The sequence below is a fragment of the Dictyostelium purpureum genome, assembly GCF_000190715.1.
Source record: "Dictyostelium purpureum unplaced genomic scaffold DICPUscaffold_46, whole genome shotgun sequence".
NCBI lineage: Eukaryota > Evosea > Eumycetozoa > Dictyosteliales > Dictyosteliaceae > Dictyostelium > Dictyostelium purpureum.
Genome location: NW_003519383.1, coordinates 47,431 through 72,417, shown reverse-complemented (window position 1 = coordinate 72,417; position 24,987 = coordinate 47,431). Strand labels below are relative to the sequence as shown.

General features: G+C 23.9%; 10 protein-coding genes across 10 annotated transcripts; 6 read left to right on the top strand and 4 right to left on the bottom strand.

Moving 5' to 3' along the window:
- Positions 1-584: 584 nt before the first annotated feature.
- Positions 585-1,788, top strand: DICPUDRAFT_149370 (uncharacterized protein; the record flags this gene model as incomplete). Its single annotated transcript, XM_003285443.1, has 3 exons — positions 585-795; positions 878-1,309; positions 1,373-1,788. 3 exons carry the CDS (start codon positions 585-587, stop codon positions 1,786-1,788), a joined length of 1,059 nt encoding a protein of 352 aa, XP_003285491.1.
- A 409-nt stretch (positions 1,789-2,197) lies between these two features.
- On the top strand, positions 2,198-4,031 carry DICPUDRAFT_149369 (uncharacterized protein; the record flags this gene model as incomplete). Its single annotated transcript, XM_003285442.1, has 4 exons — positions 2,198-3,314; positions 3,384-3,488; positions 3,568-3,905; positions 3,975-4,031. 4 exons carry the CDS (start codon positions 2,198-2,200, stop codon positions 4,029-4,031), a joined length of 1,617 nt encoding a protein of 538 aa, XP_003285490.1.
- A 305-nt stretch (positions 4,032-4,336) lies between these two features.
- Positions 4,337-5,134, bottom strand: DICPUDRAFT_149368 (uncharacterized protein; the record flags this gene model as incomplete). Its single annotated transcript, XM_003285425.1, has 1 exon — positions 4,337-5,134. One exon carries the CDS (start codon positions 5,132-5,134, stop codon positions 4,337-4,339), a length of 798 nt encoding a protein of 265 aa, XP_003285473.1.
- Positions 5,135-7,169: 2,035 nt separating this feature from the next.
- Positions 7,170-9,665, top strand: DICPUDRAFT_29382 (uncharacterized protein; the record flags this gene model as incomplete). The annotated part of the gene is made up of 3 exons (XM_003285441.1): positions 7,170-7,281; positions 7,365-8,278; positions 8,358-9,665. The coding sequence occupies 3 exons, from the start codon at positions 7,170-7,172 to the stop codon at positions 9,663-9,665; spliced, it is 2,334 nt and encodes a 777-aa protein (XP_003285489.1).
- A 317-nt stretch (positions 9,666-9,982) lies between these two features.
- Positions 9,983-11,078, bottom strand: DICPUDRAFT_93942 (uncharacterized protein; the record flags this gene model as incomplete). Its single annotated transcript, XM_003285424.1, has 2 exons — positions 10,924-11,078; positions 9,983-10,715 (listed from the first exon to the last, which is right to left on the bottom strand). The coding sequence occupies exons 1-2, from the start codon at positions 10,962-10,964 to the stop codon at positions 9,983-9,985; spliced, it is 774 nt and encodes a 257-aa protein (XP_003285472.1). The 5' UTR covers positions 10,965-11,078.
- Positions 11,079-11,316: 238 nt separating this feature from the next.
- DICPUDRAFT_149365 (uncharacterized protein) lies at positions 11,317-12,589 on the bottom strand (the record flags this gene model as incomplete). The annotated part of the gene is made up of 2 exons (XM_003285423.1): positions 11,317-11,320; positions 12,126-12,589. The coding sequence occupies 2 exons, from the start codon at positions 12,587-12,589 to the stop codon at positions 11,317-11,319; spliced, it is 468 nt and encodes a 155-aa protein (XP_003285471.1).
- A 1,510-nt stretch (positions 12,590-14,099) lies between these two features.
- On the top strand, positions 14,100-16,038 carry DICPUDRAFT_76406 (uncharacterized protein; the record flags this gene model as incomplete). The annotated part of the gene is made up of 2 exons (XM_003285440.1): positions 14,100-14,176; positions 14,271-16,038. The coding sequence occupies 2 exons, from the start codon at positions 14,100-14,102 to the stop codon at positions 16,036-16,038; spliced, it is 1,845 nt and encodes a 614-aa protein (XP_003285488.1).
- Positions 16,039-16,598: 560 nt separating this feature from the next.
- Positions 16,599-16,838, top strand: DICPUDRAFT_149363 (uncharacterized protein; the record flags this gene model as incomplete). Its single annotated transcript, XM_003285439.1, has 1 exon — positions 16,599-16,838. One exon carries the CDS (start codon positions 16,599-16,601, stop codon positions 16,836-16,838), a length of 240 nt encoding a protein of 79 aa, XP_003285487.1.
- A 1,536-nt stretch (positions 16,839-18,374) lies between these two features.
- DICPUDRAFT_46103 (aimless RasGEF) lies at positions 18,375-21,005 on the top strand. Its single transcript, XM_003285438.1, has 3 exons — positions 18,375-18,730; positions 18,893-19,188; positions 19,269-21,005. The coding sequence occupies exons 2-3, from the start codon at positions 19,073-19,075 to the stop codon at positions 20,947-20,949; spliced, it is 1,797 nt and encodes a 598-aa protein (XP_003285486.1). The 5' UTR covers positions 18,375-18,730; positions 18,893-19,072; the 3' UTR covers positions 20,950-21,005.
- A 214-nt stretch (positions 21,006-21,219) lies between these two features.
- DICPUDRAFT_29412 (uncharacterized protein) lies at positions 21,220-22,245 on the bottom strand (the record flags this gene model as incomplete). Its single annotated transcript, XM_003285422.1, has 1 exon — positions 21,220-22,245. A coding segment is annotated over one exon (1,026 nt), but the record flags the coding sequence as incomplete, so codon positions are not given.
- Positions 22,246-24,987: the final 2,742 nt, after the last annotated feature.

The window sequence follows — 24,987 nt, the reverse complement described above, 5'->3', positions numbered from 1 at the left end:
TGTTTAATTTTTTTTTTTTTTTTTTAACTTTTTAAAGATTGTTTAATAAATCTTCAAAATAATTTAAAACCAAATAAAATTGGGGTAAATATCTAATTTTTATTTTTTTTTTCTTTTTTTTTTTCTTTTTATTTTTTTTTATTTTTTTTTATGGGCAAAAAAAACTAATCAATTTTCTTTTTTTTTTTTGAATTTTTTTTTTAAATTTTTTTTAAATTTTTTTTTTTTTTTAAAAATTTTTTTTTTCTATTGCTTGATGAATAATTGTAACTATATGCATCTTGAATAGGCGAATTTTAGAATAGACTTTTTTTTTTTTTTTTTTCTGTTTTTTTTTTTTTTCAATATTTTTTTAATCATTTGTAGTTTTTAATCAAATTTTATTATAATATTTTATAACATATAGAATTTTATATTTGTATTTTTACGAATAAAATTAAAAAGAATTTAATAACATAAAAATACACCCTCATCACATCCACACGCATTCACATACATCACACAGAATCAATAAAACATTCAAAAAATAAAAAAAATCCAAACAATACAAATCATATACACACACACACAGATCATAGAATATAATGTCATCAACATCACAATATAGCTCAAATGGAAGTAGTGCCAATTCAGGTAACTTATTTGTTAGTTTTTTACCATCAACATATACAAATGAAAGCTTAAAAGTTTTATTTTCACCATTTGGGGAAATTGATAGTTGTAAAGTAATGGTAGATTTAAATACAGGATTAAGCAGGGGTTTTGGTTTTGTAAAGTTTAAAGATGTAGCATCAGGTAAATTAACAATTAAACTTTAGTTTTAATGAATGTTGCATTTAAATATTAATTCTGTTTTTTATTTTTATTTTTTGTATAGCACAATATGCAATCAACTCAATGAATGGTATGAAAGTTGATAATAAAACATTATTGGTTAGATTTGCAAATTCAGAACCAATTCAACAACAACAACAGCAACAACAACAACAACAGCAAAGTGTAGATGAGGCAAATACAAATGCAATAGCTAGTAATAATGTTTTTATTAAAGGTTTACCAACTGAATATACAATGGATCAATTAAAAGCACTATTTTCACCACATGGTGAAATTTTAGAATCTAAAATTTTAACAGATATATCAACAAGTGCAAGCAGAGGTCAAGCATTAGTAAGATACGGCGATGTTCAATCTGCATCCAATGCAGTTAAAGAACTTAATGGTTACATTATACAAGATCCAGATAAACCGTTAATTGTAAAATTTGCTGAAAATGACGAAGAAAAAAAACAAAGTAAATTGAATAGTAGTATATATATATATATATAATAACGATGAAAATATTAACATTTTTATTTGTTTTTAATTATAGAAAGACAAAAACTTCAACAAAAACAAAGATTAAATATGAGATTTTCACCATATCCATCCCCAATAGCTGCACCAATTACACAAATGTATCCATATTACCAAACTATGCCAACTTTACCAACTTTATCACCAATTATGCAACCACCAATTTTAACTACTAAAACCATTACACAAGATCCAACCAATCTTTACGTTTATAATTTACCAAGCGATGCAGATGATGCACTTTTATACAGACTTTTCTCACCTTCTGGTGCAATTGCTAGCGTTAAAATTGTTCGTGATCCAAATACCCAGGTTTGTAAAGGTTACGGTTTTGTCAGAATGTTAAGCTTACCCGATTCTTATGCAGCTATCAATTCTATTAATGGTATCCAAGTTGGAGGTAAAACAATATCGGTATCATTTAAAAAATAATATTTAATATTTAAATAAAACGTTAAATTAAATAGTTACTATATAAAATATTTAAAAAAATAATATTTTTTAAAAAAAAAAAAAAGTTTTATAAATAGCTTTTTTACAAACCAAATATTTTTTTTTTTTTTTCCTTTTTTATTTTATTTTTGTTTATTTTATATTTTTCAGAATAATAGTTATTCAGAAAAAAAGGTAATAAAATTTTTTTTTTAAAATATTTAATTTTTTTTTTTTAATTTTTTAAATTTTTATTTTTTTTGTTTTTTTTTTTTAATTTATTTATGATATCATTAAATTATGATTAAAAGTAATAAAAAATAAAAATATTTATTAAAAAGAGACCATCACATACACCTTCATGATAAAAAATAGAAAGAATAAAACAACAAAAGAGGGACAAGAAACAATGTCATTAATGAGAGAAGAAGAATGGGACGATTCAGATCACACACCAGAGATCAAATCAACAAAATCAATTAATAGTCATTCATTATCATCATTACAGCATCAGCCATTATCTGACGACTTTATTAAATTTATTGAACCAAAATCTCAAATTCCAAATTCAAACTCGAACACTTTAGGACATCCAGTAAAGAAATTTGCATTGGTTATAATGGTAATATTGGCAATATCATTACCAGTGGCCTCCTATGTTATAGCAAATAAAGTTTCACCAGGAGGATTGGATATACCCTTAACAGCTTTTGGTTTATCTTCAATTGCAATGGCATTATTTATAGTTTACTTTTACAAAGTTCATGGTGCAAAACCATATATCAAGTCGAAACCAATCGTTATTTTAATGGCACTCAGTTTCCTATTTTATTCATTATATTTGGTCCTATATGCAATGTACTTGGTTAGACCATTCTATGACGAAGAAACTAAAGAGTATAGTGGTATTAGTTGGCTAATTATCGTTGTAGTACTTTATTTCCATTTTACAGTATTCCTTCAGTACTCTCTTTTAGCACAATGCTCCTTGCGTTCAAAGCCATATCTTTATTTAATTTCATACCCATCATCCATATTTTTCACATCAATTATCCTCTCAATTCCATTGTATCTTTTTGTCGGTTTCATTCCACCAAAAATTTCATCATTTTTAATGTTATTACCATTTGCACTCGGTTTAATTGGTATTTTCCAAACTTTAAGAACTAGATCACCAAATAAATGGTCAGTCAAAGAAATTTACGTTAAATCCTCGGTCGAAGAGGATGATCAATTAATCACCAAGCGTTCAATGAAACGTGTAGTTTCAAAAACTCCAAAAGATACTGAAATTGTCGACTTTAAACAACCATTATCAATCATCCAAATTGCAGATCCACATATTGGTCCAATGATGTCAATCGAACGTCTTCAAGAAATTTGTGAAAATACAGTCAAACTCAACCCAGATTTAGTATTACTTACAGGTGATTTCTTTACCACCGAATCATTTAATCCAGAAAATTCTTTAGAGATTGCCTTATCACCATTAAAAAAACTACCATCACATAAACTTTTTGCTTGTTGTATGTAACCTCACCTTTTTTTAAATTAAAATATTCTTTTTATTAACCTATTTTTTTTATTATTAATAGTGGGTAACCATGATTATGAAGAAGGATGTTTAGAAATTTTAGAAAGAGCATTGGAATCAATTAATTGTACTTTGCTAGTGGATAGATGTGTTTTGGTTGAAACAAGTAAATTATATTTCATAGGTTTTATTTTACATAATAATTATAAAATATTAATAATATTTTTTTATTTAATTAAATTTAGGAATTGGTAAAGTTCAAATTGTTGGTTTTGATTATCGAAAAAATCAAAGACAAGAACATATCACCCAAGTTTGTTCATCATATCCACCAATCCCAGGTGTACCAAGAATTGGTTTGCTTCATGATCCAGGAGCTTTTAAATTCATTCCACCAGAATATGGTTTAATAACATTCTCAGGTCATACACACGGTGGTCAAATTGGTTTAAATTGTCTTGGTGTTAATATAAGCTTAGTTGGTTTAACTGGTATGCCTGATCATTCTTTATGGCAAAATGGTAACAATTATTTATATGTACATACTGGCCAAGGTTGCAGAAGCTTTTTAGGAACTATGGTTGTAAGTTTACTATTAAATATTTATATATATAAAAAAAAAAATCTAATTTTATTTTATTAAAATAAACAGTTAAGAGTTGGTGTTCCTACAGAAGATAGTTTATTACAAGTGTTTTTCGAAAACTAAGAAAGTAAAATAAAATAATAATAATAAAAATATTTATAATAATTTTAATTTTTTAGTTTTTTTTATTTTGTTTTTTTTTTTTTGCTTGGATACACACAAAATTAATATATATTACTTTTTTTAATATTATATTGTATTAAAAAAAGAAATCGTAATAATATATATTTTATTTTAGTCCAATATTTGATATTTACAAATGATAAATAGAATTATATATAAAGAATATGAATATTATTTTAAAAAATATTACAAATTTCTTTTTTTCTTTTTTGATTGTGATAGTTGTTGTTTCTGTTGTTTTTTCTCTAAAGAATAATTTCATGTACAAAAACTTCTTCTACATTTGGCTTTTCCCTTTCATTGTTTTTCATAATTGTTAAAATTTCTATTAATTCCATTCTGAGAGAGTTATCGGCATAAATGTGATATTGCTTTGGTTGTTGGGCTCTTTGATAAAAATAGGAATTGTTATCGAAATAGTAACGGCCATTTGAAGAACGTTTGATAGAGTCATTGTTTTCAATATAGTCAGAGTCATCAGAGTCATCGTTGGAATAATCTTCTTCTTCACTTTCGCTGTCATCAGAGTCACTGTCCGATTCATTAAAATCTTGTGAAAACTGTTTAACTATTGAATCTCTATCAAGATGAGTATTGAATTTGACAATTTCTTCCTCTATTTCTTCATTTTCATCACCATTGTCATCTAGGCTTTGTTCATTTTCATTTGTTTTATTTTGAGCTTTTATTTCACATTCATCAATCATTTCTTGATCAAGTTGCATTTCGAATTCCATCTGTTCATTGATTAATAGTTCTTGTGATAGTTTATTATCATTTTGCTCAGGTACAACCATGATCTCATCCATATTTAAATCGTTGTATATTTTGTATTTTGTTTCGATATCTTTTTGATTATCTTTTTGGTGTTTTTTTATACATTTTTCGTTACTATAATAATTACGTGGTGGAGGTGGTGGTGGAGTTGGTGGATGTTCAAAAGATTCTCTGTATAATCTCTTTTGAATAGTTTTATTTGGTTCTTTTTGTTTTTGTTGTTGTTGTTTTTGTTTTATTGAATTTGAAAAAATCATTGATGTCATTCTTTTACCTTGTATAAAAAACCTATTAAAATTAAAATAATTAATATAATTAGTAAAATAATTTATATAATAAAAGTAAAAAACTTTCATACCTTTTAGTTTTTTTATTTTTTTAGACCTAATAATGTTTTAATTAATATTGAATAATTTCTATTTCTTTTTTTTTATTTGTTATTTAAAAATTTTAATAATAATTATTAATTTTAAAAAATATTAAAATATTAAATTTTAAATTAATTTTTTTCTTTTCACAAAGGAGATTATTATTATATTTTATTGTTGGTTTTAATTATATATAAAATTAATATTAATATTGAATTTAAAAAAAAAAAAGAGAATGTTATAAAAAAAAAAGAAATAAAAAAAAAAAGAAAAAAAGATCAACGATGGCCGAATAAAATGTAAAATATATTTAATGTTTAGTTTAGTTTGAATGAGGGAGTGTGTGCATGTGTTATATATACAGTGTTTGTGTGTGTGTTATATTATATTAATTATTTATACAATGTGTGCTAAAATTTTGGGGTGTGTTAATTTAATTTCTTTTTATTATTAGACCTAAAAAAGAATTAATTTAAAATTACTACACAATAAAGTTTTATTTATTGTTATTTATTTATCCCACTATTATTACTATATTATTTTAATGTGTGTTTATAAAAAATTACAAAAAAAAATTAGAAAAAGAAATAAAAAAAAAAATTTTCAATTATACAAAAAAAAAAAAATTAATTTATTTAATTATATTATAAAAAAATTAAAAAATGATACCCCCACTTCTATATACGATAGTTGTTTAACAAATTTATTTAGGGTGGAGTTCTTTTTTTTTTTTTTTTTTTATATTTAAAAGAATATGATTTACAGGTGTTGTTATTATTTTTGCAGTATTAAATAAAGTGGGTGATTAAAAAAAAAAAAAAGAAAAAAAAAAAATTAATGAAACTATTTACAAAAAAAATAAAAAAATAATTAAATTTAAAACAAAGAGAAAAATAATGATAAAAATAAAAATGAAAAAGTGTTTATATTATAAAGGGAAATTTCCTTTTAGTTTTATTTAAAATTATTATGACACTATTTTTATTAAAAAAAAAGATAAAAATAACAAGAAATATTAATATATATATTATATAATCTTTATTGTTATGTATATATTTAATGGTTTTATTATTGTTAGATATTTGTTGTGTGTTTAAAAAAAAAATAATATTAATAATGGGAAAAAAAAAATTTATTTAATTTAATAATAACATTATAAAATTTTTATTTTTTTTTTATTTTTTTATTTATTTACAATTTTATGAGAACTCTGGGATAGATAATGCGGTCAACATAAGCGAAATAGGGCTTTTTGATCGAATTTTTCAAATAATTAAATTAAAATTTAAAAAAAAATAAAAATAAAAATAAAAAAAAATAAAAATTAATTTTAAATAATTGTAAAAATAAAAAAAAAAACAAATATAAAAAAAAAAAAATATAATTAATATTTTTTGGATCTTTAAAAGATTCTTCCATATATCCAAATTAATTTAAAATATTTATTTTATATTAATGTTTTTTTTTTTGGACATCTTATCTTATTTGAATATTCTTTGGAAATGTATATCAAATACTTGAAATATAGGATTTCCATGGAAGAAATTGCACAAATATATTAAATCATTATTTTTTTGGTTGATATGAATATTATCTTAATTTTTTTTGAGTTTGTAGAGTTATAACCTTTTATTTGGTTTTTTATTTTTTATTTTTTTTTTTATATTTGTTTTTTATCTCTAATCATTAATATTATAGTTATAAATAGTTATAAATAAAATTATTAATATTTTTTAATTTTTATTATTTTTTTTTTAAATTATTTTTTATAATTTTTAAAAAAATAAAAAATAAAAAAAAATAAAATAAATATTTTAAAAAACGAAAATTTTTTTTTTTTCGTATATTCGTTTTTTTTTTTTTTTTTAAAAATAATTATCATTTTTATTATTGGTATCATAAAGCTAGTAATAAATACATATATAAATAAATAATGGTTAAAGTAAAGAAAGCCTCAAAAAAGCTTGATATTAAAGGTATCAAAAAGCAAAGAAGATTTAATAAAAAAGTTATTAAATCAAAACAAATTTCAGATAAATCAATGGGTAAATATAATTTATAATATAACTTTTTTTTATTTTTTTTTTATTTAGCAACAAAATTATTAACTATTTTATAAATATAATAGCCAATTTTAAAGAGGATGTTGAAGAATCAGAAGAAGAATTAGAATTAGAAGTTAAAGAACAAGCTCGTAATACTCAAATTGATTCAAATGATAATGGCGAAGAAGTTGACAGTGAAGAAGAAGATGATGAAGAAGAAGAAGAGGATGAAGAAGAAGTCGATTATGATTTAGATGAAAATGAAAAGAAATTATCAAATAAAAAAGATAAAAAAGAAATTATTAAAGATTCAGAAAATACCAAATCATTAAAACAAAGTATTTCACAACATAAACAAGATCTTGAAACTTTAAAATTAAAAGATCCAAAATTATTCGAATTTTTAAGTGAAAACGATAAAGAATTATTAAGTTTTACTAATGATGTCAGTGAAGACGAAGATGATGAAGATGACGAAGATGATGAAGAACCAGAAGGTGATGAAAAAGAAAGCAAACCAAAAAAAACAACTGCATCAAAAGATATTTTAACATCAGCTCTTTTAGATTCATGGGTTGTTCAAGCTCAAAAAGAAACCACAGTTCAAAGTGTAAAGAAATTAGTTGTTGCATTTAGATGTGCTGCTAGAACTGGTGGTGAAGATGTTGCCAAATTACCATTCAAAATTGTAAATAGTGCTGTTTTCAATAGAACTCTTATTGTTTGTCTTCAAAACATTCCAATTTTCTTTGATAAGATTTTAGAGTACAACAGTCAAGAACAAGGTGAAGATGAACCAAATAATAAAGTTGAATTACCAAACATCTCTAAAAAATGGGCAAGTTTACATTCATGTACCAATTCATTCATCAAATCATTTATCCATCTTTTAACTCAAGTTGGTGAAACAAAATTATTATTATTAATTCTTAAAGGTTTAGAAAAGATTATTTCATATGTTGCATGTTTCCCAAAATATTCAAAAGTTTTATTAAAAGTAGGTCTTATAATTTTATTTTATAATTGTAATTATAAAAATCAAAATATTAATTTTTTTTTTTTTTTAATTTTTTTAGAATTTATTACAACAATGGTCAACATCACCAGATGAAAGTGTTAGAGTTTTAGCATTTTTATGTATCAGAAAATTAGCAATTTTATCTCCATTCCCATTTATTGATGACTGCTTAAAAGGAATTTATTTAAATTATGTTAGAAGTAGTGTAAATGTCAACACCAGTTCATTAGCATTAATCAACTTTATGTGTAATTGTGTTATCGAACTTTATGGTTTAGATTTTGCCAGTTCCTATCGTAGTGCTTTTGTTTTCATTCGTCAATTAGCAATTCATCTTAGAAATTCACTCAATACCAACACCAAACAAGCTTTCCAAAATATTTACAATTGGCAATTTATTAATGGTATTGGTGCTTGGGTAGAAATTATTGCTGCTTATCCAAACCAAGAGCAACTTTCATTACTCTTATATCCAATTACCCAAATTATTATTGGTATTATCAATTTAATTCCATCATCAAGATATATCCCACTTCGTTTCCATTGTATTCGTTACCTCAATCGTTTAGCTGAAACCAATGGCACTTTTATTAACTGTACCCCATATCTCTTAGAAATTTTATCATGCAGCGAAATGAAAAATCAAAAAACCACCAAAAAGAATGGCTTCATTAATTTCCATACAACTCTTTCAGCTTCATCCACCCAATTAAACTCTAAAGAATTCCAAGATGGTCTTTTAGCTCAATTTTGCGAATTATTAGTTGAAAATCTCACATGCTTCAATTATCATATTGGTTTCCCAGAACTTGTTACACCAATTATTATTCATATTAAAAAAGCTCTTAAAACCAAAGAATACAGACCAAAAGTTATTTCAGATCTTCAAGAAATTTTAGAAGCAATCGAAAAAACTGTTAAAATCGTTAAAACTGCCAGAGATCAAGTTTCATTCTCACCAAAAGAAACCAAACAAGTTCAGGCTTTCATCGATAATCTCAAAGATAAATATAAGATTACTCCATTAAAACAATTATTATTATCATTAAAGAACAAGAGTAAACAACTTCAAAAGACTTTAATCGAATCAACTAAAGTTTATAATTATGAAGACGACGAAGAAGAAGAGTTTGATAGTGAAGATGATGAAGAATTAGAAGGTGAAGAATTAGAAGGTGATGAAGAAGAGTTTGATGGTGAAGATGATGACGAAGAAGAGGAAGAAGAAGAAGAAGAAAAAGTTTATCACGGTAAAAAATCAAAACAACCAGTTAAAAAACAAAAAACCCAACCAAAATTCAAAGTTACTGGTGATGGTAATGTCGATGATTTAGTTGAAGATTTAGTTTTATCCGACGATGAATAAAATACAATCATTTAAAAAAAAAAAAAAAAAACTATAATAAACAAACAAATTTAAAAAAAAAAAAAACAATGCATATTTTTATTTTAATTAGATCTAAATTATTATCTATCAACATAATTTTTCTATTTTTAATTTTAAGAAAAAGAATATTTTGTTTTATTTAAAAAAAAAAAGTTATTAAATAGTTTATTTATATGATATTGTTATTATTACTTTATATTACATTATTATTTTTATTATTATTTATTTTCTTTTCTTTTTTTTTTTATTTTATTTTATTTTATTTGTTTTGAAAAAGTTATATTATTTAATTATTATTATTTTTTGACCATAGTTGTTAAAAGAACTAAAGCTATAAAAATAACACCTAAAATTGCGATAATTGTCCATTGTAATTTGCTACTTGTGGTTTCCATAAATCTATCTAATTTTCTCATAACACTACCTAAAAGAGCACTTGAGTTTTCAGCACGTTCGTGTAGTCTATCTAAAATACCAGCCTGTACTTTAAGTTCTGTATGCATATTTTCACCCATTTCCTTTAAATCGATGAGATTGGTATGCATTTCATCTAAACCTTGATCTTGTTGTTGATATAATTGTTGTTGGAATTGATGATTGTCACGTACATAATCTCTATTATCTTCTTCATGGGCCCTCTTTAGACCATCAAATCTCGATGTCTTTTCAATTTGGTTAATTCTATCAGCTGTTAAAAGTTCTTTTGTTTTATCATCTTCAATCTTTCTTAATATGCTTGGGTCATTTAAACTACTTTTTATTCGATTTATTTGGGTTCTAACATCATTTGCAAATGATTTTCTTCTCTGTAACTCGCCTGGTAACAAATGATATCTACCAGGAAACTTTTCTATTGTACCAATAACCTCTTCAATATCTGAAAGATCATCCTCTATATCCTGTAATACTTTTTTCATTTCCTTTCTTGTCCATTTAAATTCTTTATTTGTATATGTATTTGTTTCAAAAACTAATGAATTCCATTTTTCGTATAACCCTTCTAAACCTCTAGCTGCTGATGCTATATTACTATATTATTAAAATTAAAAATATTAATATATTATATGTTTTTTTAAATTCATATTATTATCAAATATTTTTATTAATTATAATTATTACTATCCTATTGATATTATTATTATTATTATTATTATTATTATTATTATTATTATTAATATTATTATTATTATTATTATTATTATTATTAATGCTATAAATATGTCATTTTAAATTTTACTTTTCTGCCAAGTAATATGGATCTTGGTCTGGTGATGCCATTTATAAATATATTTATGTAAATAAAGAAAAATAAAATAAAAATATAAAAAAAAAACTTTAATTATAATTTATCGATTTGATATTTTTATTATTTAATTTTGTAGTTAATTAACTATTAAAAAAAATAATAAAATAAAAAAAAATTATGTAAAAAAATAAAAAAAATTTAAAAAAAATTTTTTTAAAAAAAAATAAAATTAAAAAAAAACAATTTTACGTTGCTAATTTGTTTCATAAAAAATTAATAAATAATTATATTTAAATATAATAATTATTAATATCCTCAAATAAAAAAGAAATAAGATACTTAAAAAAATAAATAAAAAACAAGGTTTTTTATTTATTTTTAATTTTAACTAAAATTAAAAAAAAATAAAAAACAAATAAATAAAATTTATTCTTTATTTTTTTTCCGATTAGTATCGGCTCAGGTTGTTTTGATTTTTCAAATTATCGATAATTGATTAAGAATCTTTTCAAAAAAAAAAAAAAAAAAAAATAACTTTGAACAACATTTTTACAAAAAAAAAAAATAAATTTATCACAATAATGTTTATTATATAAATAATAAAATAAAATAAATAAAAAAAAAATTTAAATAAATTATGTAAAATAAAATTAAACAAAACATTTTATTTTGTTCTATTTTCTAGAAAAAAAATTGTTTTTAAATGTTCTTCTTTTTGGTTAATCATAATAATCTTCCTTGTTATAATAATAATGATCATAGTTATCATAAGTCTCAGATCTATTTGTTTGTATACCTAGATTAAAAAGATTTTAGATTAGAGGATAAAATTTCATAAAAATAAAATAAAAAAATAAAAAAATAAAAAATAAATATTTACCTTCTAATGCTACAGTTTGTATTTCAAAGTATTGATTAATTTGATCTTTTATTTTTTCAAAATCATATTGATTGGAAAGTAATTGGGTATCATTATAGTTGGGTAGTAAATTGTTTATGTTCAATAAAATGTCTCTATATTGGTCAATATGTTTTAAAAGTTCAATAAAAGAATGATTATTATTATTATTGTTTTTGTTGTTGTTGTTGTTGTTGTTGTTGTTTTTGTTGTTGTTGTTGTTTTTGTTGTTGTTTTTGTTGTTTTTGTTGTTTTTGTTGTTGTTTTTGTTGTTGTTGTTTTTATTTTTTTGGACATTATAATAGTTAATAATATTGATAATTTTTTTGTTTGTAGTTTGAATTGTTGTTGTGATGGCAGTGTTGGTTCTAAATTTTCATCAAATTTAGTTATTAGTAATCTTTTTAAATCATTTTCTTTTGCAATAAGAAAATCTTTTATTTTCTTAAATTCATCCATTAATTTTTCTAAATTTTTTTCATGACTATCTTTAATTTGAGCAAAGTTATTTTCAGATTTCTCCAATTGATTTTTATTATTTTCTAACTGTTCATTTAGCTTTGGTATGATTTCATCCTGAAATTTGTAGTCTATATCATCTCTAAAATCTAAATTCTCTATATCTTCAAAAATATGGCCTTTGTGATCTCCAACTACACATTTTATACATGCTGGTTTATATTGGCATGATAAACATATTAAAACCAAATCATTTTGAGGATGATCATAACATTTAATGTCATTTTGTTGTTTTTCCATTGTTTTTTTTTATTTGTGGTATATTAATTTATTTTAATTTTTATAATGTTAGAAAAAAAAAAATTAAGTTGTAATTATAAGTCATTTTTTTTTTTTAAATTTTTTTTTTTTAAGTCGCTTAAAAATTAATTTGGGTTAAAATTAATTTTAAAAAAAAAACCCAAAATCAATTCTATATTATTTTCTACAGAAAAAGTATTTTGTTGATGTTAAAAACTTAATTTTTATAACCCCAAATGATTTATATCAATTATTATATTATTATTTACCATTTTAGTTATTTATTTAATTTTTAATTTTTTTTTTAAATATATTAATGGGTGTAATAATAAAAATAATAATTCCTACATGTAAACATTATGAGTACTCAATAGGTATGGTGGTGACATCCTATAGGTTTGTTCTTGATTAACTTTCTTTATTTTCTAAGATGGTATGGTGGTATCTATAGACTATGTTTATATATAACTGCATTTAGATTGATACCCAATAAACTTTCTCATTCTGAATAATTTGGTTCAAGATAGGCGAGTTTGAATTAGATTCATGTTACAAAGTATTGGAATAGCTTTTTTAACATCAATAAAATATTTGAATAAAAAAGATGTTGGTGGCCTTTAAGCGTTTCATAAACTGTAATTATTTGAATCATGGCTGGAATGGATTCACTAATAATTGAATCAAATTATGAAAACTTAAGGATAGAACTAACATGCTCTAAAAAGACTTAAATTGGTCAAGCCATTACTTCATAACTGGGGATGTTTGAGTAAAATATAAATGATTAGTGCTATGGATTCTAATGTTTTCTTGTTTTTGTTTTAAAATGGTGTACTTATTTTCTTACTTGAAGGCTATTATTATTGATCTGTTATTTATTTGAAATATTTTGTGAATTTTTGTGTGGTGAGAAAATTGAAAGAAATTTTATACAAAAATGGTAATCTGAGATTGGCACAATAAATCGACTATACTGCATTGTCATTATATTGGGTGTGATTAATTAATATATTTAAAGAAAAAATATAATAAAAAGATTATTAATATATAATTTAATATTAAATAAAAATTTAAATAAAGATACCATACTTGGGTTATGATTTCTACTATAAAGGAAATAGCAACAGGGTGACAGTTATCTATAAATTTATGGATATTAAATATTATTCTTCAATTCTACTTATAAAGCAGGTTGTGTATAACCAACACTTGATTAAATTTCGAATTCTGATCTTTTTGGTAATTAATTTTTCAAATAAAATATCTCTATACACTTCCCTAATTCTTTTATATTCTTTTTTTATTTTCGGTTGTTTATCGGATTTAATATTTACTAAACGTAATAATATAACAAGGGTTGTAAAAATCAAAAAAAATTTTTCTTAAAATAAAAAATTTAATTAATTTAGATCATCACTTTTTAAATATTTTTTTTTTAAAAAAATATAAAAATAATTTTTTTTTTTTTTTTAATGTTTTTTTTTAAATTTTTTTTTTTTATATATAAATAATGGATGAGCTACTATCATCTCTAATTAACATTCGCGTAAATGAAGAGTTAAAAACCAGTATTAATATTGGTGATAGGTAAGTACAATACAAATAGATACAATACATATAAAGAATAGATTAATTAAAAGCATTTTAATTGGTTTTTTCTATTTTTAACTATTTATTATAGATTATTTTATAAAATTTGGAATAATATATTTTTAAGAAAAGAAATTCATAAACATCTTTTGAAGTTTATTTTATATAGTGTTGTAGATCTTGATATATCGAGTTATGGCCAGTATAAAGATAAATCATATATAACAACACTTAATTGGTATGGTGATCAACTACCAGATAAAAATGAATTTCCACCATTTTTGACAAATTTAAATCTCCACCGTTTTGATAACATTTTAGCTCTAACAACTTTACCAAATACAATTACATTCACACTCAAATTTAGTGATAGATTTAACCAAGTAGTTCCACCTGGCTCATTACCAAATAGTCTCACAACACTCACATTCGGTGATTATTTTAACCAAGTAATTCTACCCGACACATTACCAAATAGTATTACAACACTCACATTCGGTGATAATTCTAACCAAGTAATTTCATCCGGTACATTACCAAATAGTCTCACAACACTCACACTCGGTGGATTTAACAAAGTAGTTTCACCCGGCACATTACCAAATACTCTCACAACACTCATATTCGGTGATGAATTTAACCAAGTAATTCCACCCGGCACATTACCAAATAGTCTTACAACACTCACATTCGGTGGTGCATTTAACCGACTAATTTCACCCGGCACATTACCAAATAGTCTCACAACACTCACATTCGGTGATTGGTTTAACCAAGAAATTTCATCCGGTACATTACCAAATAGTCTCACAACACTCACACTCGGTGGATTTAACAAAGTAGTTTCACCCGGCACATTACCAAATACTCTCACAACACTCACATTCGGTGATTATTTTAACAAAGTAATTCCACCCGGCACATTACCAAATAGTCTCACAACACTCACATTCGGTGATAATTTTAACCAAGTAATTTCACCCAGCACATTGCCAAATAGTCTCACAACACTCACATTCGGTCGTAGATTTATCCGAGTAATTTCACCCGGCACATTACCAAATAGTCTCACAACACTCACATTCGGTGATGAATTTAACCAAGTAATTCCACCCGGCACATTACCAAATAGTCTCACAACACTCACATTCGATTATAGATTTAACCAAGGAGTTCTACCCGGCACACTACCAAATAGTCTCACAACACTCAAATTCGGTGATGAATTTAACCAAGTAATTCCACCCCGCACATTACCAAATAGTCTCACAACACTCACATTCGGTTATAAATTTAACCAAGTAATTTCACCAGGAACATTACCAAATAGTCTCACAACACTCACATTCGATGATAGATTTAACCAAGGATTTCTACCCGGCGCACTACCAAATAGTCTCACAACACTCACATTCGGTTATTGTTTTAACCAAGTAATTTCACCCCGCACATTACCAAATAGTCTCACAACACTCACATTCGGTGATGGTTTTAACCAAGTAATTCTACCCAGCACATTACCAAATAGTCTCACAACACTCAAATTCGGTGGTTTTTTTAACCAAGTAATTCTACCCGGCACATTACCAAATACTCTCACAACACTCAAATTCGGTGGTTTTTTTAACCAAGTAATTCCACCTGACATATTACCAAATACTCTCACAACACTCACATTCGGAAGAAAATTTAACCAAGTAGTTACACCCGGCACATTACCAAATAGTCTCACAACACTCACATTCGGTGATAATTTTAACCAAGTAGTTACACCCGGCACATTACCAAATAGTCTCACAACACTCACATTCGGTCGTGGTTTTAACCAAGTAATTCCACCCGTCACATTACCAAAGTGAGGAGTAAAAAAACATCTGGATCCTGATATCCACCCAAATTCAGAACTCTGCCATATTAAATGGTATGAATCGTTAAACGATACCCGGTCCGGTCTCATCAATCAGAATGCATTGCAGGTAAAACACAGGCTAGACCAAACCACAAAGATTGTGTACTGATCTTAGTGGTCCCGGCTTATATGAACAGAAGCTGGCTCTGACTACCACCGAAAAATTAGCCAAGGTAATAATCAATATGTCCGCACCAAGTGAATCAATGAATTCCTAAACAAAGTAAAAACATAACATTAATACTAAAAAAAACTATAAATAAAGTGGTCAGTTCATGACTAATAATTAAATACCAAATAGTCTCACAACACTCCCATTCGGTTTCAAGTATTATGGTACCTCCTCCAACCAGAAGATATGACACAGCTTGTCATTACGCCTCAGAACTTGGTTTTGAATTATCATTTGCCACAAACAACAACATTTTGGGAAGCAGTTTTGTCGTTATTACCAAATAGAATGTCATTAGCTCACCGTGATGCAGTTCAAATGCGGATAGAAGATGTAGGATGTGTGCAAGTGCTGATGAATCAATTGAACATTTAGAAGGTGGATGTACAGGTATGAATAAATTCGGTAGAATCACTCGTCATGACATGGTTGTTACTGAAATCATAAAATCACTTATTAAACGTTATGAAATCCCCCACATCACAAACTTCAAGGCACCCATCTTCTCAAACTCTTTAAAGGAAAACAATCAAACCATCATCAATGTTGAAATAAAAAAGGTTTTGTTTTTCAAATAAAAATAATTTAAATTTTATTTTATTATTATTATTTTTAACAATAAATAATAAAAATTTAATTTATTAAAAAAAATCACTTGGGAGAGATTTAATGGATTTTATCTGTTTTTATTGTTTAATTTTTCTAAAGAAATAGTACCATAATCAATATATATTATTAACTCTAAAAAGTAACTTTTTTCTTTTTTAATCTCTACCCGAAAATTATGATTTTTTATTACTTTTTTTTTTTTTTTTTTTTTTTTATTTTAAATTTTTTTTTATTTTTTTATTTTGATCACATTATTTCAAATAAAAAAAAATCTTATTTTTTTTTATTTTTTTTTTTTATTTTTATAACCATTAAAATTTAAATATAAACATAAAAAATTCTTTTTAATTTTTTTCATTTTCTTTTTTTTTTATTTATAAATATTTTTGTGGTAAGTAGAACTAAACTGAACACATTTTCATAATAAAGCCCACAAAACTTTTAAAAGTGTGGTGTGTTTTCATCACGCGCCACAACAATTATTTTTAACAACTAGTAACATATTGTTTAAAATAAAAATAACGAAAACACACACACACCATGCATGCATACCCACAACATCATATAGAAGCTTAAATAACCTTTATAAAAAAGTTTTATTAATTAAGTATTATTAATACCCAAAAAAAAAAAAAAACCACAACATTTATTTAAACACAACAAAATTAACAAAACAAAATATTAACCCCTCCAACACACTCCACAAATACATCTTAATACAAAGAAAAGTCACCTCTAACCCCCTATAAAAAAATTTCACATCACCCCACAAAAAAATAAAACATATTTTAATTATACGTTTCATCACAAATTAATCAGGAACAAAAAAGTTTTTATTAATATAAAATTTTAAAAAAATTAAAAACACAAGATTAAATTATTTATTTTTATTTTTTAATTTTATATTATTTAATTTTTAAATAAATAAAAAATAAATTAAATTTAAAAATAATAAAATAAAAATTATTATTTTATATTTCTTTTTCTATTTTTATATAAAAAAAAATACATTTTTAATATTTATTTATTTATTTATTTATTTATTTTCAATCATAAATAAATCATAAATCAGAATCATAAATCAGAATCATTAATCAGAATCATAAATCATAAATCACCAATTTGCCAATTCTCTAATTTTATTATTATAATCAATTTTAAAATAGGGTATTTATTTTTATTTTATTTTATTTTTTTTTTTTATTTTTTTTTTTTCGTTTTAATTGAATAGAAAATAAAAATAAAATTTTTTATGTTTTTTATAAAAAAAAAAAAAAAAAAAAAGTATAAATAATCATTTTAAAATTATTATAGTTTTAATCATTAAACATAAATAATAGTACAGTTTATAATTTAATCAAACAGTAATTATTATATATTTTTATTTTAAATTTTTTTTATTTTTAAAATTTTTTTTTTTTTTTTTTAGCCTGATTTTTTTTTTTTTTTTTTTTTTTTTTAAAATTTTTATTTTTTTTTTTATTTTTGTTTTTTAAATTTTTTTTCATAACATCTTTGTGTTTATTATATTATATTATTTTATTTTTATTTTTACTGTTGTTTTACAAAGAAAAAATTTAAATAATTTGTTTTATACAAATTATTTGATTGAATATATAAACTACAACTTTTATATATTTATATTTTTAAATCATAAAACCACACTATTTATTTAATTAATATAAAATAACCTATACATATTACTTGTTAATAACTTTTTTTTTTTTTTCACAAGTAACACATCATCAACAATCATTTATTCTAATTTATAATTCCTTTTATATTTTTTTTAATTAAAAGGAATTATCTTTAATCAATAATAACCAATAGATTTGTATCATACTAAATATTTAATAAAATTGTAATTATAGACAAAGATACCATATTTATAAAGTTTTTTACTATTTTTTTTTTTATATTCTTTTGGTTAACTTTAAAAACCTTTTTTTTTTTTTTTATATTCCAAAATAAAAATAATTAATAACTTACTAATTTTAAAACCTTCTTTATCAAATAATTGTAGATTTCAACTTCATAACATTTGTTTATTTAAATATTTATAAATAATATATATAAATTTTTTTTTTTTTTTTTGTTGTATAATAAAAGAAATAAAATATTATTGTTGTTATAAATCATATAGTTAAAAATAATAGCAATAATAGTTAAAAAAAAAAAAAAAAGAACATATATATAGTAAAAAATGATATCCCCATCATCATTTAATCCAGTAGAATTGATGTATTCTAAAGAAAAGGTTGATAGATCAGAATGGAGAAAAAATGTATTAAAGACAAACCCCGAAATTAATAATTTATGGTAAATATCAAATCAACACTCTATATATACATCGATTATCATTATAGAATATTAATAATAAATTTTTTTTTTTTTTATAGCGAAAGAATTTATCCAGTTAATAGAGCTATACAATTTGGTAAACAATATTATCCAGGTAAAGCAGAGGTTAAACAAAAACTTGATAAAACAGTTATAATACAATTAATTTTACAACATTTATCAACAAAAGGATTAAAACAAACAAAGCAAACATTAGAAAAAGAAGCTAGAGTTACAACACCAATTGTAGAAGGATCAACAGAGAGTAGATTAGTTACCTATATTAGAAATGCATTAAAAGATACAGAAAGAATTTACGATTTGTCAATGGAACACACAGAGTATACCAAAGAAGAAAGACAATCAAAGATAACCGAAAGAGAAGATCTTTTATTCCAAATGGATTTACTCGAAGAGGAAAATGAAGATGATGGTGTTAATATTTGGGATGAACCAGCAGAAAATATAATTACCGAAAAAGTTCACAATACCGAATACGACCAGGACGATGAAGTAGTTAAATATGGTTCATTAAATAAATTAGTAGAGCATTTAACACACGATTCCAAGCATGATCTTCAATTCCTTAAAACATTCCTTATGACATATCAATCATTTTGTACACCAGAGAAATTAATGTCTAAATTACAACAACGTTATAATGTTCCACAGGGCACCGATGAAAAATCAGCAAGAACTATTCAAATTCGTGTTGTCAATGTATTAAAAACTTGGATCGATAATTATTATTCAGATTTTGACGATAAACTTATTCAACAACTTCGTACATTCCTCGATCAAATTCTTATTAAATTCCCAGGTCCAGGTTCAAATTTAATGAAATCACTTAGTAAAGTCGTTGAAAAACTATCACCAGCTACCGAATCCAAACATATTTTCAATGAAAAAACACCAGAACCAATCGTTGCATTCAAAAATATTTTCTCTAACAATCTCTCATTCCACGATATCGATGAAGAGGAAATCGCAAGACAATTAACATTAATCGAATTTGAAATCTACAGAAAGATTAAGCCACCAGAACTTTTAAATCAATCATGGAACAAAACCAAATTAAAATCACGTGCTCCAAATGTATTAAAGATGATCGATCGTTTCAATTCAGTTTCAATGTGGGTTGCCACCATGATCATTCAAACTGCCAAGGTTAAGGCTCGTGCTAGAATGATGGCTCGTTTCATAAAGATTGCAGAACACTTGAAAACTTTAAACAACTATAACTCATTAATGGCAATTATAGCAGGTCTCAACTTTTCATCTGTTTATCGTCTCAAATATACCCGTGAAGAATTATCGCCAGCCATATTAAAATCTTATGCCGAACTTGAAAAGATTATGAATTCAGAGGGTTCCTTTAAAACCTATAGAGGTCGTTTACAAAATTTTGTACCACCAATGCTTCCTTATTTAGGTGTCCATTTAACTGATCTTACCTTTATGGAAGAAAATCCAGATAATATTCCAATCGAAGTTTCAAAAGGTAAATCAGTCAATTTAATTAATTTCACTAAAAGAACTTTAGTTTTCAAAGTAATCTCTTTAGTTCAAGAAACTCAAAATGTAGCTTACAATTTACAACCAGTACATCAAATTCAAGAATTTTTATTAAATATTAAAAGTGATCTTAAAGCTGATACTTTAGATTTATATCAACAAGATTTATATAAAGAATCATTACGTAGAGAACCAAAAAGAGCACAAAGATCAGATATTCAATAAAATTTTAATAATAATAATAGTAGTAATAAATAATATAGTAATTATAATAATAATATTAATAGAAAATTTATATATAAAATTAGAAAAGTAAATTCAATTTAATTTGTAAATAAAAAAAAAATAAATAAAAAAAATATTTTGTAATTATAAAAAAAAAAAAAGATAAAGAAAAAAAAGAAAATATTTTTAATAATTTTACTCTTTATTTGTTTTTATTTCCAAAAAAAAAAAAATATTATTATCCCTTTTATTACAATATACTATTATTTATCAGTTTTTTTCTTTTTTATTTTTTTTTTCACTTTCCTTCTTTAATTTTGCTTCGTGTCTTTGTTTATCTTCAATTAGGGCTTTAAATTCTTTTGCTTTTTCGAGGTTTCCTAATTTTAGATATCTTATATCATCACGACGAGATGAATCTGTTGGGAGAGTTGTTTCTGGATCTCTGTATAATACACCATATGGAACCATTTTGATATTCCAATATTCGACGTTATCAATTAACAATTGAGTGAGCCATGTACCTTCAATATTTGAAATGATATCGCCCTCATCAATATTGTTGAAACCGTTATTGTTTTGTTTCTTGATGTTGTTGATATGATTTTGTTGTAGTCTAAATATTTTACCGACAATAGTATCTGATGGTGATTTTTGTTTTGTAAATAAACTTCTAACAAAACCTAAAGCATTTGGATTGAATATAATTTCAGCACCTAACATATTCTTTTCATCAGTGAATATCATTTTACCATCGAAATCAGTTACTCTGTCACTCCAAAAAATACCTTTAATGAGTGCATCTGGGTAGTTGAAATTGATAGTAGAGCCATCAGCAAATTCAATATTATGGGGACCCTTTAAACATCCTCTAACGACATTTCCACGACAAGAAGCTGACCAGCAAACATTTCCAGTATACTTGTATCTTCCATTTTTTTCGTGTAATCTCCATGAGCTAATTGGTGGATGGTGGGAAATTTGTTCGATGAATGCAGTTGATCCATCTGATAAGTCACATTCGAAAGTTTCTCCTAGTAATGGGTTAAATGGTTTAGCAATGGTAGTTGTTAAATGAAGCCCAGAAACTGCAAAGCTGACTATTAGTTTTAATCTTTCTACAGGATCATTGGTTTCACATGCCTTTTGTAAATAAAGTGGCGCAAATCCCCATGTATCAGTAACCTTTTCTAAAAATGATCTAGCTTCAAATAGAGCGATTGGTAAACATGTACTGGTCAATTCTTTCCCTTCAATAATACTATTACCAACACTTTTAACTAATTCCCAGCAAACTCTATAGCATTTTAGAAAAAAAAAAAAAATTAAAATTTATCTATAAAAATCCAAATTTTTAAAAATCAAATTCCAAAATTTCATTTTTTCGCTTTTTTTCATATGTATAACATTTTATATTTGTAAATATATTATTTTTTAATTTTGTTTCATAATTTATATATGGTTTTGTAGGAAATTATTTGTTGTGTTAATTTGTGTATCAGGTGTATTTTTTTTGATCAATTTAAAAAAAATAAAATTAAAAAAATAGAAAAAATAATAAACAAATCTTTTATTGCTTGTAAATATTTCATTTATTATTTTTATTATACATGAGAAATATGATTTAATTTATAATTATTTATTATTTAAAGGGGACCCTGAAATTTAATTTTAAAAAAAAAATTTTTTAATTTAAAAAAAAAAAAAAAAAAAAAAAAAAAAAAAAAAAAAAATAAGAAAAGACAATGTTTTGTTTGTAATATCTTTATTTAAAATATTTTATCAATTATATAAATATGAGAATGTAGAAAGTATTTATATATATATGATTGAGCTTTAAAAAGATGGTGAATAGTTAAAATACAGGACTTCTGGATAAATAAAAAAATTGATTTTGATTTTGATTTTGATTTGAGGATGGACTTTTTGGGACTAAATTAACTTCTCTAATGCTATGTATGAAAATTTGTTTAAATTCTTCAAACTTCATGTGTTTTGATGTAATTGACATATAAAATGAATAGATATTGATGATATAAGACTTGATTAAACATGAAACAGCAAATATTCTCCAATTTTTAACATATCCATGAATACCACCTGAATATAGATATCTGCTGTGAATATCTATTACATTGAACCATTTTTATAAAAATCTGATTCTAATGGAGGAGAAGTTCTTAGAGATTGGGAAAGGTCTTTCAAAAGCGAATCTAATTCAAAGTTTTCATTTTCATAAAGTCTGGTAAGAGCTAAAATGTAACCTTCACATGTTAACTGGGCAGGAGCTGGTAAATTAAAATCTTGATGCAAGTTTTTGAGTTTAACCAATGAAAATGATTTTAAAGTATCTTTTTGAATTGCTTCTGATAATAATGAGTACGAATTGGGGTTGGTTGAATGAGATAATGGATCTATACCACAAATTGATATAACCATTCTCCTATTACTACTTGATCTTGAAACTCCTAAACCTAAACATAATTTCTTTAAAGTTGAATCATTTAATTTATAAAGATCCACCGCATCACTAATATTATAACCTTTACTTGGATTAACTTCACGATTTTGAGTTTTAAAACCAGTTGTGGCAATTGATTTAAATGTAGGAACTTTTTCGTCTCTTTCATCAATTTTACAGACTTTATAATAACTATCAAGTTCTATTGCAATCCAATTTTTATCATCTTTTAATGTATCTTTGTGCAATATGTTAATGTTGCTACTTGAGGAATCTGAAATTGTTGCCAACCAACCTTTATTTACTATATGATTTAAATTATCTTTGGAAAAAAATGCACTATCGCCAACTAAATGAAATTTAAAATCTTTATACGTTCCTAATACGTTATCAACACTACTTGAGGGATTTATTTGATAATCTAACTTGTTTAAAAACTCTATAATATATGGATATTTTAATTCTTTAAAAGACCCTCTTTTTGGTGATGATTCTGGGCTTTTTTTAGGGAATGACAAATGATGAATACGTTCTAAAAAGGTTCCAACCATATAACTTAAAAGACCATTTGCATGAGGTTTACGAGGTATACATATAATTGGAGATTTATTATTATCTTGAATATATTTCTCTTTTGAATCTGAATTTAGGATATATTTATATATAGTTTCGCCAAGGGTGCAAACTTTAATTCCTTCAACGAAATCATAACTAATATCACTCATTTCACCTGCAATTCTTTTAATTTGATCATCTGTAAATTTGTTTGTTGATTGAACCAAAAAAAATCTGTTTCTTTTCATTTTTGTATTACTATGGTTTTTAATATCCATAATTGTTTTAAAAACACCCAAATCTAACATTAAGGTAATAGACAAATATTCAAAAAGCTCTTCTTTGGTAATCCTTGAAATAGGCTTAAATTTATACTTTTTGGAACCTCCTTCAAATTCTCTTTTATAAATCTCTTCTTTTTCTGAGTTGATTTTACTTAAATTGAGATTTGTTAGCTCCAAAAAACTATTCACAAATTTTTTATTGAAAAACAAACTAATTACCTCTTCTAATGATATTCCATAATATTTTTTTTCAAATCTTGCATACGTATCACTATCAACCAAAGAGAGTTCTTCAGTTACAATTTCCCCCGACTTTGATTTAATTCATTGATTGCTTTTCTTTTATTGAAAGTATTGATTTAATAAATTTGTTGATAATTATAATAATTATAATTTTAAAAAAAAAAATTTAAAAAAAAAACCGAAATAAAAAAATAATAAAAAAAATAATATTTTCTAAAAAAATATTTTAGAAATTAAATAAAAATAAAATTTGTTAGACTTACAACCATTTTTACATATACACTATTTTAATGTATATTTATATTTTTTTTTCAATTTTTTTTTATTTTAAAAAATTGACCATTTTTATTTTAAATAAAACCTCTTGAGTAAAAAATTATAAGATATATATATATATATATAATTAAATAATGGAATGATATTAAAAAAATAATAAATGAAGAGTTTCTATATAAATTGGTTTTTTATTTTTTTTTTTTTTATTTTTTTTTTTAT

Bases quoted from the DNA above. Each gene is read 5' to 3' on its own strand.
- DICPUDRAFT_46103 (XM_003285438.1), top strand. From the start codon at position 19,073: ATGATATCCCCATCATCATTTAATCCAGTAGAATTGATGTATTCTAAA. The intron at 19,189-19,268 runs GTAAATATCAAA...TTTTTTTTATAG, and splicing joins CCCGAAATTAATAATTTATG to CGAAAGAATTTATCCAGTTA.